This window comes from Cariama cristata, unplaced genomic scaffold (genome assembly GCF_000690535.1).
Source record: "Cariama cristata isolate BGI_N322 unplaced genomic scaffold, ASM69053v1 scaffold2299, whole genome shotgun sequence".
Taxonomy (NCBI): domain Eukaryota; kingdom Metazoa; phylum Chordata; class Aves; order Cariamiformes; family Cariamidae; genus Cariama; species Cariama cristata.
The window spans coordinates 74,420-86,631 of record NW_009636163.1 but is presented as its reverse complement, the minus strand read 5'-3'; the positions used below and the strand labels follow the sequence as shown (position 1 = coordinate 86,631).

Below are 12,212 nucleotides of genomic sequence, written 5' to 3'. Positions count from 1 at the left end.
TTCAGTAAGTATCTTAGATGGCAAAATAAATACAGCTATTTCTTATATTGATTGTAAAGACTGCATGATGATTGTTTATGACATGCAATAATTAAATGGAAGTACAAATCCTGTAATACTGTTCCAAGAATTGTTACAAAATTTACTTTCATAAACAAGTTTTCAACAACTACTCGTTAGTATGATGACAGTTCTGCAAGGTAATTTTTTACCTCCCATCAAATTCTGTAAGTGATAGGAAAAAATGGCATGTAAATAGCTATCACCTGAGAAAACTTGTGTTATTAAGCTTGGAAACATGAAAATGTTTTAAATTAAATTAATTTTAAATTAAATGTTATTGCTAGGATGCTGAGCAGTCAGCACTTAAGAAAATACAGAGCTTACTTGAGGCTAAACCTGTAGTGGTTTTGAGAGCAGAAGTTGCCTGGTGCAGTGCTCTTCAATGTACTTTATATTTCATCTTCACTGCAGGCGACCTTGTTCAAGATGGAGTTACTTTATATCTGCTACAGTCAGTTGATCAAATGCTGCTTTCGGCAACCAAGGAGCGAATTGACTTCCTACCCCACTATGATACACTTGTCAAAAGTGGCATGTACGAGTACTATGCCAGTGAAGGGCAAAATCCTTTGCGTAAGTACTTGCCAAAATAATCTTGTGTAAATGATGTTTATATGAACATAATGTGGTTATGAGCAATTTAACTTTTAGTTACAGTTGGTGAAAAAGTACAGTCTTAACTGTAAAAGAAGAATTAACTATGTTCTTCGTACAAATTTTTCTTTTAAAATTACTCAAAATGGCAGTGTAAGAATCCAGATTTACAGCGGTACCTCCTCAAATATTTCTTTTAAGAAGTTTGAATGTTTTAGAAGTAAAATGACTGTAGTCTTGATAATAATCTTGTGGATGTCATCCAGACAGGTCAGCATCTGTGTTATAAAGTTTTTTGTCTCCTATACTTAAAATAGACTTTATGTTTGAATTTGGTGAACAGTTTTTGTGTGAACTATCATAGAATTTTGTCTACTCTCCCATCTGTGGTTCTACAGGGCTTAACTTGCCAATGAGAGCAAGTATTACATAAGTAAAAGGATGCTGCTTTAGTTTTTATCTAAGTGATATTAAATATGTAACCAGCATTTCGTGTTGTTTTATTGAAAAAATTTCTGTTTATGGCTTCTCTGAAAATTCTGCCTATGGCTATGAATACTTTTTAAGTATGTACATCTTGGGTACAGCAGGCTCAAAATTGTACAGGAAAAAATGCAAACATCAAGACTCAAGCATTATACCATTCCCACAGTGATTTCTGTTTCAAAACAATCTCAACAATGTCTATAAATAGCAACTGTATTTTTAAGTACCAGTCTCCTTTTGCCCCCTCCCTCTTTCTGCACTTCATTTGTTTCCCACCTCGGTAAAGACACAGTTTTGGTTCAGGTTGGGGGCACTGTGTTGGAAGTGCTCTGATAGTTTGGTCGGTGATACGTGTGTATCTGTGCGCATGAATTGCTGCGTTAGACCACACAAAGCATTCTGTCTAGATCTGTGCTTTCTTCCTACCAGCAGCCAGGATGAGGTACCTGAGAAGTACTAGGAGAACAGAAGGGCCATGCAGAGATGCAACGAAAGTGATCTGGGGACTTTTGAGTTCATGTCTGTGAACCACTCTTTTCCATAAATTTGTCCAGTTACTTTCGGAACCACGTAACATCTTTAGCAGTCCCAGTATTTTGTGGTATTGAGCCTTCGGCTTAGTTGCATATGATGTGAAGTGTCGTGTCTTTTTGTACATGTTGAGCTAGTTACCAGGTTGTTCACCTGTTGACCCTACTTTGTATGCTGGGAGATAGCCTAAAGCATTGCTGGCAGATTGGCTGCTTTAGTGAATCACACTTTAAACTAACAAACTTGGGGATTGGGTGTGAAGCTGTGGCACTAGCGAACGAAAACAAATGGATTGACTGGGGAAAGCTGCCTGTGACAAACAGCAGGTACAAGAGAGTTTATCGGTGAAAGTTAGAGATTAAGCCAACAAAGGAAACCTGATGGTTCATGTTTACTACAGGCTGCCTGATCAAGGGGAGGATGTCAATGAAGTGTTCTTACTCCTCTGCAGGAAGCATCACGATTGCTGGCCCTGATCGTATTAGGGGACTTCAGTCACCCTGACATCTGCTGGAAAAGCAGCACAGCAAGCTGCAAGCAGCCTAGAAGACTCTTGAGGATAACTTGCTAGTGTAGGTGACAGAATGCCTAACCAGAGGAGCTGCGTTAGTGGACCTGTTGCTCACCAGCACAGGGAAACTTACTGGAAAGGTCAAGATTGGGATTGGTAGTAGCCTGGACTGTAGTGATCATGCCCTGATGGAATTCCTTATCACAGAGACTGAATGGGATTGCCTGTTCACTAGGGCTGATCAATCAGAGTCAATTAATCCGAACTTGATGTATTTTTTTCAGATTGATGCTGTTGTCCTAAATTAAATGCAGTTTCTCACTAAAGTTAGGTAGTCCTAACTTTAGTTAGGTAAGGCCTCCAAGTGTTAATGTTCAGAAACAACAGACTTGTGCAAGTAGTTTGGCTGACTATTTCTGCTGTGTATTACCAGATATCTGACAGAACTTTGGTTGTATTTACCATTCACAATATTCTTCACAATTTTCTTTGTGTCCTTTTTGTAAACAAATAACTTTCTGTTTTGGAAGTTGCGCAACATTTCCATTCAGGTTTTTTCAATGAGTTCATTCTTCTGTCAATGTTTTAAGAAGCCAAAGTCAATTTTTTACATACTTCAGACTTTCAAATGAATCCTACAAATTCATTCCTAATCATGGAAAAGGACAAGTTTGTCTTGTGGTAAGGAGCCTATTAGTTCATCACTGTTCCTAGGTACTTCCAATAAGTGTGTTCTTGCCATCAATATAGGTATGAGAGATTCAGTGATAAAACAAATCATAAAGTATTATGTACAAAAGTGTTGGTATGTTTTTGGTTTTTTGTCATTTTTGGTTTTATTTTGGTTTTTTAATCAGGATGTTATATAATCTTGATGGTTCTGACAGTGCATAGTTCTTGCCTGTGTTTAGGGAGTGTGTTATCCTAATTGTGCAGAAGAAACTACTGTGAGTGAGTCTGTTTTCTGAGTACTGTCTTTTGACAACAAGATTTTAATAGGGTTATTTTTCTTCAATTTCTTTAGCATTTGCCCTTGCTGAGTTGATTGACAATTCTCTATCAGCTACATCCCGAAATACTGATATTCGGAGCATACAGATAAAATTGGTAAGATAGAAATATTCTTTTTTTCAGATTTAGTTCGCATTACCTTTTTCCCCACCCCGGTTCTCCTTTTTTTGTTGTTTTTTTTTTTTCCCCCAAACAGTTATTTGATGACTCCCAAGGAAAACCAGCTGTTGCAGTGATCGATAATGGAAGAGGAATGACTTCTAAACAGCTTAACAACTGGGCTGTATATAGATTGTCAAAGTTTACAAGACAAGGTGACTTTGAGAGGTTAGAAAGTTTTAATCATTTTTGCAACAATTGACAAACTCTGCAAAGGTTCACATAATAAAATTTTAAGACATTTCTCTGTACCAACACTTAGCTAAAACCTATCATTCTATGATTATTTATAAATAGACACATACTTTTTGTAGGTAGGAAATAGAGAAGCTTCATAACACAAAGCAACTGCTCTAATATGATAATGTGAGAACATTTTTTTTGTTCTCGTGACCTTTTCTAAGCTCTCTTTGAGCTGCCTACATACAGTTAGGGGCATTCTGTGGTCTGCAGAGGTTTTTTTGATAGTATATTCATGTGTTACCTGAAAGCCTTTCAGTAGTGCATTAAGTAATACATTCAATATCTATTACGCTACTGGAATAACAGGTACAGGGTTGTGGTTTAGGTTTGGGTTTTTGTTTGTGGGAGGTTTTTTGGGGTGGGGTTTTTTTTGTATTTTTTTTATAAATCTTAATCGTGTACAATGTAATGCGAAATTATACCTGAAGGTGTCTGTATTTTTTGAGGGAGGCTAGGTAAAAGAGATGTTTTGCATTTAAAGAAGAAAGTGGAGGTTTATGGTGGGTTTTGCTACTTACATGAGTTCATTTTACAGTTTTGAATTATGTTCTCAAGAGATCTTCTACCTGTACAGCCAGAGTTAACCCTAGTGTAGCAAATTCCAGAGAAACAGTTATGTACAGTTCTTGAGCTTTAGTCACTTTCTAAATACCTTGAGCCTAGGACAGTAAATGTGAAGGTAAGGATCACAGCCTCAATCATAACTATTTTGTCCTATGAGAAAGTAGTGTAAAAAGTAATGGGGCAGTGGAATATGATAATATAGCTGAGGAGGGGTTTTTTTTGCATTGGAAGCATCTCCAAATAGAACAGCCAATATCTAACAACTACAGATAAGTGCATAAAAAGTAATTGTGGATCATCTAGTCATTTGTAAAGCAAGTCATGCTCTTTGAAATTGCTGTAGGTGAGTTTAGTAACAGTAGAAATGTATGGTATTTTTGAGCTAGAGGTTTAAGCACTGTGGTTTGATACCATTCAATGGGAGCATAACTGTAAATTATGCCAGGATACCATCTACACTTTGTTTTCATTTGGGACTGCTATAATTTTAAAACAGATGTTTGTCCTACTGTTTGCTTAAACTAGGTAAGACTGTTCATCTGTCAAAGCTGACTTGGAAGACATGAAATTTAATTACCGATGGCATATGTAGTCTCTCCGAGTCTGCATTTAATAGTTTGTTGGCATTATTTTCCATTTTGACTCAAAAGTATTTCTGTGAAAGGATGATGTCAGAAGGATCAGGCTTGCTTTGTAAGCCGTTTTCATTTGCAACAGCTTCACAGTTAGTATCTTGCCATGGTCAAAGGGAGCGCATTGAGGGATTTGCCTTTTGCCTTCTACTATTAAAACTATGTGTAATTGCTGTTACCACAGTACCTGTTGACCATGTCTCTTGCAGAGTTAGCAGTGCAGAAAAGTTTTCAGAGTAATCGTTTCTTTTTCTGCGAGATTCTGCCTGCCAAGTGTTTTCCTCTCTTTCATCTGAACTGCAGTGTGAAAAAAAATTGTACGTAGATAGTAATAAGCAAAGAAGTTATTCAGATTAAAATGTTGAACTTGTGTGACTCAGTAAGATTAAGACACTTCTGTCCTTTCTAGCAAACTTATAAGATGACTTAAGAAAATAGTTACTCTGTCATCATCCTTTTAAAAAGAATACATCCAGAATTTTAGGCACATAGATTTTAATGTTGCGATATAGGTCTAAAGTGAAGGATTTTTGAACAAAGTGACTGCAGGAAGAATTTAATACAAGCTGTTTAGATCAGAAGTTTCTGTTTTAAATTACTTTTGTCTTGAGAAAATTTATTAAAGGCACTTTTACTCTCAGTGATCATTCAGGATATGTACGCCCTTTGCCGGTGCCTCGTAGTTTAAATAGTGATATCTCATATTTTGGAGTTGGAGGCAAACAAGCAGTGTTCTTCGTTGGACAGTCTGCCAGAGTAAGTAAATGTCAATCTTTAACTTTTAATTTTAAAACAATTTTGCATAATCAGATTGTTACTATCCTAGCTTTTAATCACAGCATCAAAATATTTTATTACGTTAATTTTAAATCTTATTTTGATTTTAAATACTGTTTTTTTAATAAAATCAGATGATAAGCAAACCTGCAGATTCTCAGGATGTTCATGAACTTGTCCTTTCTAAAGAGGATTTTGAAAAGAAGGAGAAAAACAAAGAAGCAATATATAGTGGATACATTCGAAACAGAAAGGTAAATAGCCCTTAATACTTTATCTTTTTTAATTGAAAGCCTTTCCCAGGTTAACATGATTTCACTGTGTGATATTCTTGTAATACTTATCTGGGGATATCTTCGTCTTGTTGAATCATTCGCACCATGGAGCGTAAAAGGAAGTAGTGGGAAACTTGAAGACTGTGTCATAAGGCTTTATTTGTCTGTGATTCTTTTTTCTCTTTTCAATTTAGCTTAAAGGACAGAAATGCCATATAGTTTGACATACCAGGTTAAGAAAAGTATTAAAAATACCTTCCTAAGAACAGCAATTGTTTTGTTATGTATGAAACAAAGAAAAATGCCCGTTCTCTGAAGTAGTAAGGAATAAATTAGGAGAACAAACTGTGCTTATGTATGTAGAAGAATTTACGTGCTTATGAGAGAAAAGTCTAGCCAGGTCAACAAAACCCAGTGGTTTCACAGGCCTTCACTAGTTTTGTAAAAGAAATGGAACTATTTAGTTGAAAACTGAAATGAACAGTCCTGATGGTTTTCATGGAGAAGAAAAGCTTAAGCAAAAAGCTGTAAGATAAGGAGGAAGACTGAAAAGAACTGTTCTTTGGACAATTTTGAGCAAGGAGATAAAGGCAAAGATATATCTAAGGGTGCAGATGGGAGCATAAGTGGGTGCTGTGTATGAAGAGGTAATTGGACCTTGATTATAGCCCATATCTTTTGGGTTATATCAATGTTCTTGGCCTTTTGTATGGGTGAGAAAGGAACAGGAGGTAAGGTTTTTATCATGGCAATCTTGGGTCAGTGACTTGTGACAAAGAATCAGTCATCAAAAATGTGCAAGCTTTATTTTTAATCTCTGTGCAATGGAGATGAGAAGGTAGAGTCAGAGAAATAGAAACTGAAAATAAAAGCAGACAAAATCTGCCTTTTGTAGAGTGCACAGATACTTTTCCTCCCTGTTTGATGTTAAAAAGGGAGGGTGGGTGACAGGAAACTAGCTGAATGAGGTGTAAATGTAAATACTACTAAAGAATTCAAGGTGGTGGTGCAATCAACTGTTTGAAAACTTGTGGTGATATTATAAAATTAAAGTTAAGCTGACACAGTAAAAAAAAACGTAATTTCAGGTAAAGTTCTATTAGAGGTAAAAAATAATGATGTGAAGCACTCAAGTAATAGAAGTAAAGTGCAGAGATAATGGATAGACAACTTGGGTCTAGGAAATTTTTACAAATCATTGAATTAGCCAGGCCAGTTTGTTATATTGATGTGAAATTAAATGTGTGAATTTCTCTCTTTAATGTCTTGAAAATTGTCTGCAGTGCACATAGGTGAGCAAGAGAATACTATGGCAAAAATAGAAGTTGTAATGGATTACTGCAGTGTGAGAAGAATAATTGAATCTTTGAGGCATTGAGTTGGTAAAGTTACTTTTGCAAAGAAATCAAGGTGTAATTAATATCAGACCTAAGACATTCTAGAACAAGGCCAGAACACTGAAGAGAAATGGCACTGGGGGCACCCCAGGCGATCATGTGTTGTTGATGGATAATAGGCATCTGTCTTTACTGCACTGGCTTCCCTGGAGCGTTTAATATTGCCAAATACAGCTTTTCTAGTTGAGATGGATGCTAGGAATGTAGGAGAAGGTGCCATGGTAGTTTGTCATCTGTAGCAAGGAGGCAACCAGAGAATTTGGGAAGCATTTTGGAGGTACGTCCACTCTGTAATTTGCACAGGATAGCATTTGTTCACCATTGATGTACAGCTCCTAGGTCATTGGTCGAATCATACAGAGATGAGGACCAAGCAAGTCCAACTTTTCTTTGCTATCTATCATCTCATCGCTAGGATAGAAGCAGCTCCTTGTTTGGATGAAATCAGCAAGACTCTTAGGTTTAAAAGAGTCTCTGCTGTAGGCAAAAGAAAGCATTTGAAGAATTCCAGTCTTTTTTTGATGAAAGTTCCCAGAACTGGTTAAATTATCGTGTTGGTTAAGGAGACCTCTTTGATTCCCTGGGGAATGTAAGTCTTAACAGAACACCGTTGACTAACGTACTTCACTGCCTACAGTTAGGTAGGGGACGTATCCTTTCACAACTTAGTGATGTGTTTCCTTTTTGCCTGCTTTCCTGCAAAACAAGGCATGAAGCTGCATTTACTACAGCATGGAAAAGCATATCTTCTAAGTTGTACTGATTGTTTGCAGTTGCTATAAAGATCTCAGTCTTTGTATTAAAACTAGCTTCTTTTCTGGATGCACCAAATGTAAGGGTTTATCTACTGGTCCAGCATGAAGCACGATGTCAACCACTGTGTTTCCATGCAGCTTAGAAACCTCCTATCGTAAGAGCAAAGTGCATCCATCCAGGAAAAGACAAGCAGGACTTTCTGGAACCAGGAATTTCTGTTTCTGTGAGACTGCTGGATATTTCAGGTGGAACTGAGGATTCACCCTTTCTCTTTCACAGCAAAAGCATTCTATAACAATTTCTGTTATAGAAAGGAGCATATCCATTTAAAAGCAAATATTTTTTTCTGACTTGGTTTTCTTAAAAAAGACTTGTCTTGTACACATAGTAGTTCCATTTGATGGATGAGGGCATGAAGATTGCACAGTGCCACATTAACCATGATTAAATGCGTTTCTAGACTAAAGACTTCAAATGCTGTGATGAAAGTGAGTTGAAAATGCACTGGATCCAGGATGTCAGATTCTCAGTTTGTTGACTTTAATTTGGAAGCTTTTATTTTAAGCATTAATCCTTTGTGATACTTAGCATCATGTGTTTTGTATTATTTTCCTGTTCTGTTTTTTAATCCCTTTGAAAGTTGATGGGAGTTCAGAAATTCAGTTTTTATTATTTTACTCTTTTTGTAGCCATCTGACTCTACTCACATCACAAGTGATGATGAAAGATTTCTTCATAATCTAATATTAGAAGAAAGAGATAGAGAGAGTTTCACAGCAGTTGTCATTACAGGTGTACAACCAGATCACATGCAGTACTTGAAAAACTACTTTCATCTTTGGACAAGGCAGCTGGCGTAAGTTGGTGATTTAAAAGATTTGATTTAAAAGTGGAGTCCGAACAAAGTCAGATAATTAGGAATTACGTCCTTTTTGTACTCAGTCATTGGCTTTATTCCTGTTAAGGCACTGGATACATATTTTGTTGAAGCCACAATTAGTCTTCCTAGCTAACTGATTTTACAGGAACTAACACAACTGATTGGGGCCCCCCATTCAAACAAAAATGTTTACAAACAGCCGTTTCAATATGACTTGATAATTGTTATGTAATTATCCAGTCTAATTATTAATAACCTATTCAATTTAATAGTTCCATTGTTAATATAATAATTAGATACCTAATTATTAATAACTCAACTTACTTTTCTCACAGCTGTGCTCCTAACTTTGATATCTAGCTTTGTATTTACAGTTGGGTTTATTTGGCTGGTTTTTTGCTGGGGTTTTTGGAGAGGGGGTGGTTGTTTTGGTGGTGTTTTTTTTTTTTTTTTTTTAAAGAATAGTAAAAAAGCTGCTGCTTCATACCAGTTGAAGAGGGAGAACGCTGATACTGTCTCCTCAGTACTACAGTAGTAGTGGGCATCAGTGGGCGTGCACATCAGTAGTACACATCAGTGGGCCTGCAGAGCCTAGAGATACGGAAGTCTGCGATACCTGTGAATCGTGTGGGCTTACCTATTAAGATGATGGATCTATCTGTGAATGTAAACTGAACTATGAAGTCATAGCCCAGTTTTGAAATCTGGCAAACCACAGAACTTGATTTTCAAGCTACAATTTTATTTTTGTGTTACCTGTAATCTAATACTAATTTTCATATTATTTATTATTATAAGGATTAGATAATACCTTATTATGTGAAACATCATTCAGCGTTGCATGTAAGAACTTGTGGCTGAAACCCTTTATAACCTCCTGAAAATGTAGGGGTACATCTACATCGACAGGTAACTTGGGTCCCCCATTAGCTTCTAGATGCTCGCACTTAGATGTGTGTTACTTCATTCCAGCAATCTCTTGAAGTGAAAGAACTTGCCTCCATTTGAGATGAAACCCAGGTGCAATTATTTGAGTATATGCCTGTAGCTACTACAGTAAAACCAGTAAGATTGTAGCACTGGGAAGCTCACAGTCCTGCATCCCTTATTTCAGCTGGAATGGCCTTTTTTCCCCTGAAACACCTCCACATACCCCTCTGCCATGCCTTTTGCCACGCATGTGTGATACCAGTTTCATTCTGCTTTAATGGGCTACAGCACAGCCCTCGTATTGTTTCAGATGCTTTGAAGTGGAGGAAGGGGAGATGAACCCTCCCAAATAATTATGTCTTAAGGCCATGAGAGCACCTTTTGAAGTCTGAAAGAAATGCAGACAAAATGCTGAGCAGTTTGGACATACCAGTCTGCTCTAAAGTCCTGAGGAATGAGACCGTGAGGAGCTTTTGTCTGGGAACCAAGATTCTCCTTGGGGTGCATTTAGTGCAGTGGATGTCAGAAGCAAAGCCGTCATAAACACTTGCAGGTGCATTTAACTTCCATCATGCATTCAGTCCCATTGACTTCTCTAATCTCATTTTTCTGCAAACCACCACCCTGAGCTTTAAGGACTTAGTCTTTGACACTGGAAGAATTAGCTAGCTCATGGAAAAGCTGAAGTAAATGAAGTTAAGTTCCTCAGTTTTCTCAAACTTCATATCTCTATGAAAATAATTAATTTATCCAACCATGTGGACTTTTGGGAGTTTCTTAAATGAGCACAAGTGCCATTAGAAAATAATATTTACAAATAGAAAAATTATTTCTAATACACAGATCACATCGATGACTGCTGCCTATATTTGAATGGGTATCTTTACTTTTTTGTAAATAAGGATAGTGATTATTTGTTAAATGTTTTTGTTACTGTTAGATGATGAATCAAAACTGATTTCAGAAACAGTGCGTGGAAAGCTTTTTGGCTGTAGTTATTTTTAATCTCCAGAGTGCAGAACAAATTACAGTAGTTTTATTAGTTTGCACCTTGATGTAAAGGATGTGTAGCCATGTAAGAGTCATAATTCTTTTCACTTACTTATTATTTTCCAGTTTGTAATGTTTTTACTTATTTTATCAAAAAGTTGATCCTAATGTGATTGTGCATGAAGGAGGTGAGAGTTGAAAGGAGTGAAAAGGAGACACTCACTGCCTTTAGTAGATCTTCTGTATGAGATATACATGTCGTCGTGGAGTTGATTTATAGCAATGCAATGAATGAGTTATATCTTAATAAAAATATGAATTTATTTAGATTTTTGAAAATTATAATATGCAGTTTTTTAATTTCACTTCCTTACATTTTAAATGAAAAATAAATCTATTTCAGACATATCTATCACTATTATATTCATGGACCAAAAGGAAATGAAACTAATGCTGTAACAAAAGATGTAAGCCCTTTCAACAACATTGACATTCAGGTAAGAGATTTTATACTTATTAGTCAAAATTTGTCTTTGGCAACTTATTTCATATTGTGCCTGTTTCTCTTTAATCATGCATTTTGAACTACAGCAGCATTTTAAGATATGTATGTAATTTAATTTTTAAAAAGTAATACTATTTATCATTGCAGCATAAGAACTTATTCATTTTGCTAACAGTTAAGATAAATGTCACAAATGCTAAATAGTGTAGGTTTTTTGGTCTAAGGAAAATAAACTTGTTTCACTTTCTTCCAGATTTCAATGTTCGAAAAAGGAAAAGTACCAAAGATTGTCAATCTTAGGGAGATCAAAGATGACATGCAGACATTGTATATAAATACTGCAGCAGATAGTTTTGAGTTTAAGGCACACGTTGAAGGAGAAGGTATAGTGGAAGGCATCATCCGATATCATCCCTTCCTGTATGATAAAGAAACATACCCTGATGATCCATGTTTTCCATCAAGTGAGTGAAATGTTTAGCTCCTTATCAGTCCTATTATAGACAGTCCTACTACTCTAAATGTTTTAATGAAGTAGAAACTAGAACAATTTGAAGTGAAATGTAAATTACTGCTTAATTTGGGTTGTGACAGAACAGGAAAGTTCACATCCTTTTGGATGAACGAATCCTGTGAACAAATTGGGTGTTGTGGTAAGTTGTTCACTTAAATCTGATCTTTGACGTAACACCATCTGTTTTCAAACTATAAACTCTTACGGAATGTGGTCTGATTGAAACATTTCCACTTTCCTGACTGCTGGATCTTTACTCCAAGAAAGTAATGAAACACCAGCAGTTTGATTCAAGAGATTTTAACACCAGAATACCACAGAGGACAACATGTAATAATCGAAGTCTTTAATTTAAAATTTGTTTTATCCAGTCTTGATGAGCTTTCAGATGCTA

General features: G+C 36.2%; 1 protein-coding gene across 1 annotated transcript in view; it reads left to right on the top strand.

Annotated features, from left to right (window-relative positions):
- Positions 1–527: 527 nt before the first annotated feature.
- The window catches only part of SMCHD1 (structural maintenance of chromosomes flexible hinge domain containing 1), a 65,505-nt gene continuing 53,820 nt past the window's right edge, over positions 528–12,212 (top strand). The window contains exons 1-8 of the mRNA XM_009707803.1: positions 528–636; positions 3,210–3,292; positions 3,393–3,523; positions 5,436–5,550; positions 5,706–5,825; positions 8,689–8,855; positions 11,203–11,296; positions 11,558–11,768. Of these exons, the coding sequence (XP_009706105.1) occupies positions 528–636; positions 3,210–3,292; positions 3,393–3,523; positions 5,436–5,550; positions 5,706–5,825; positions 8,689–8,855; positions 11,203–11,296; positions 11,558–11,768 (1,030 nt within the window). The remainder of the gene's footprint in view (positions 637–3,209; positions 3,293–3,392; positions 3,524–5,435; positions 5,551–5,705; positions 5,826–8,688; positions 8,856–11,202; positions 11,297–11,557; positions 11,769–12,212) is intronic.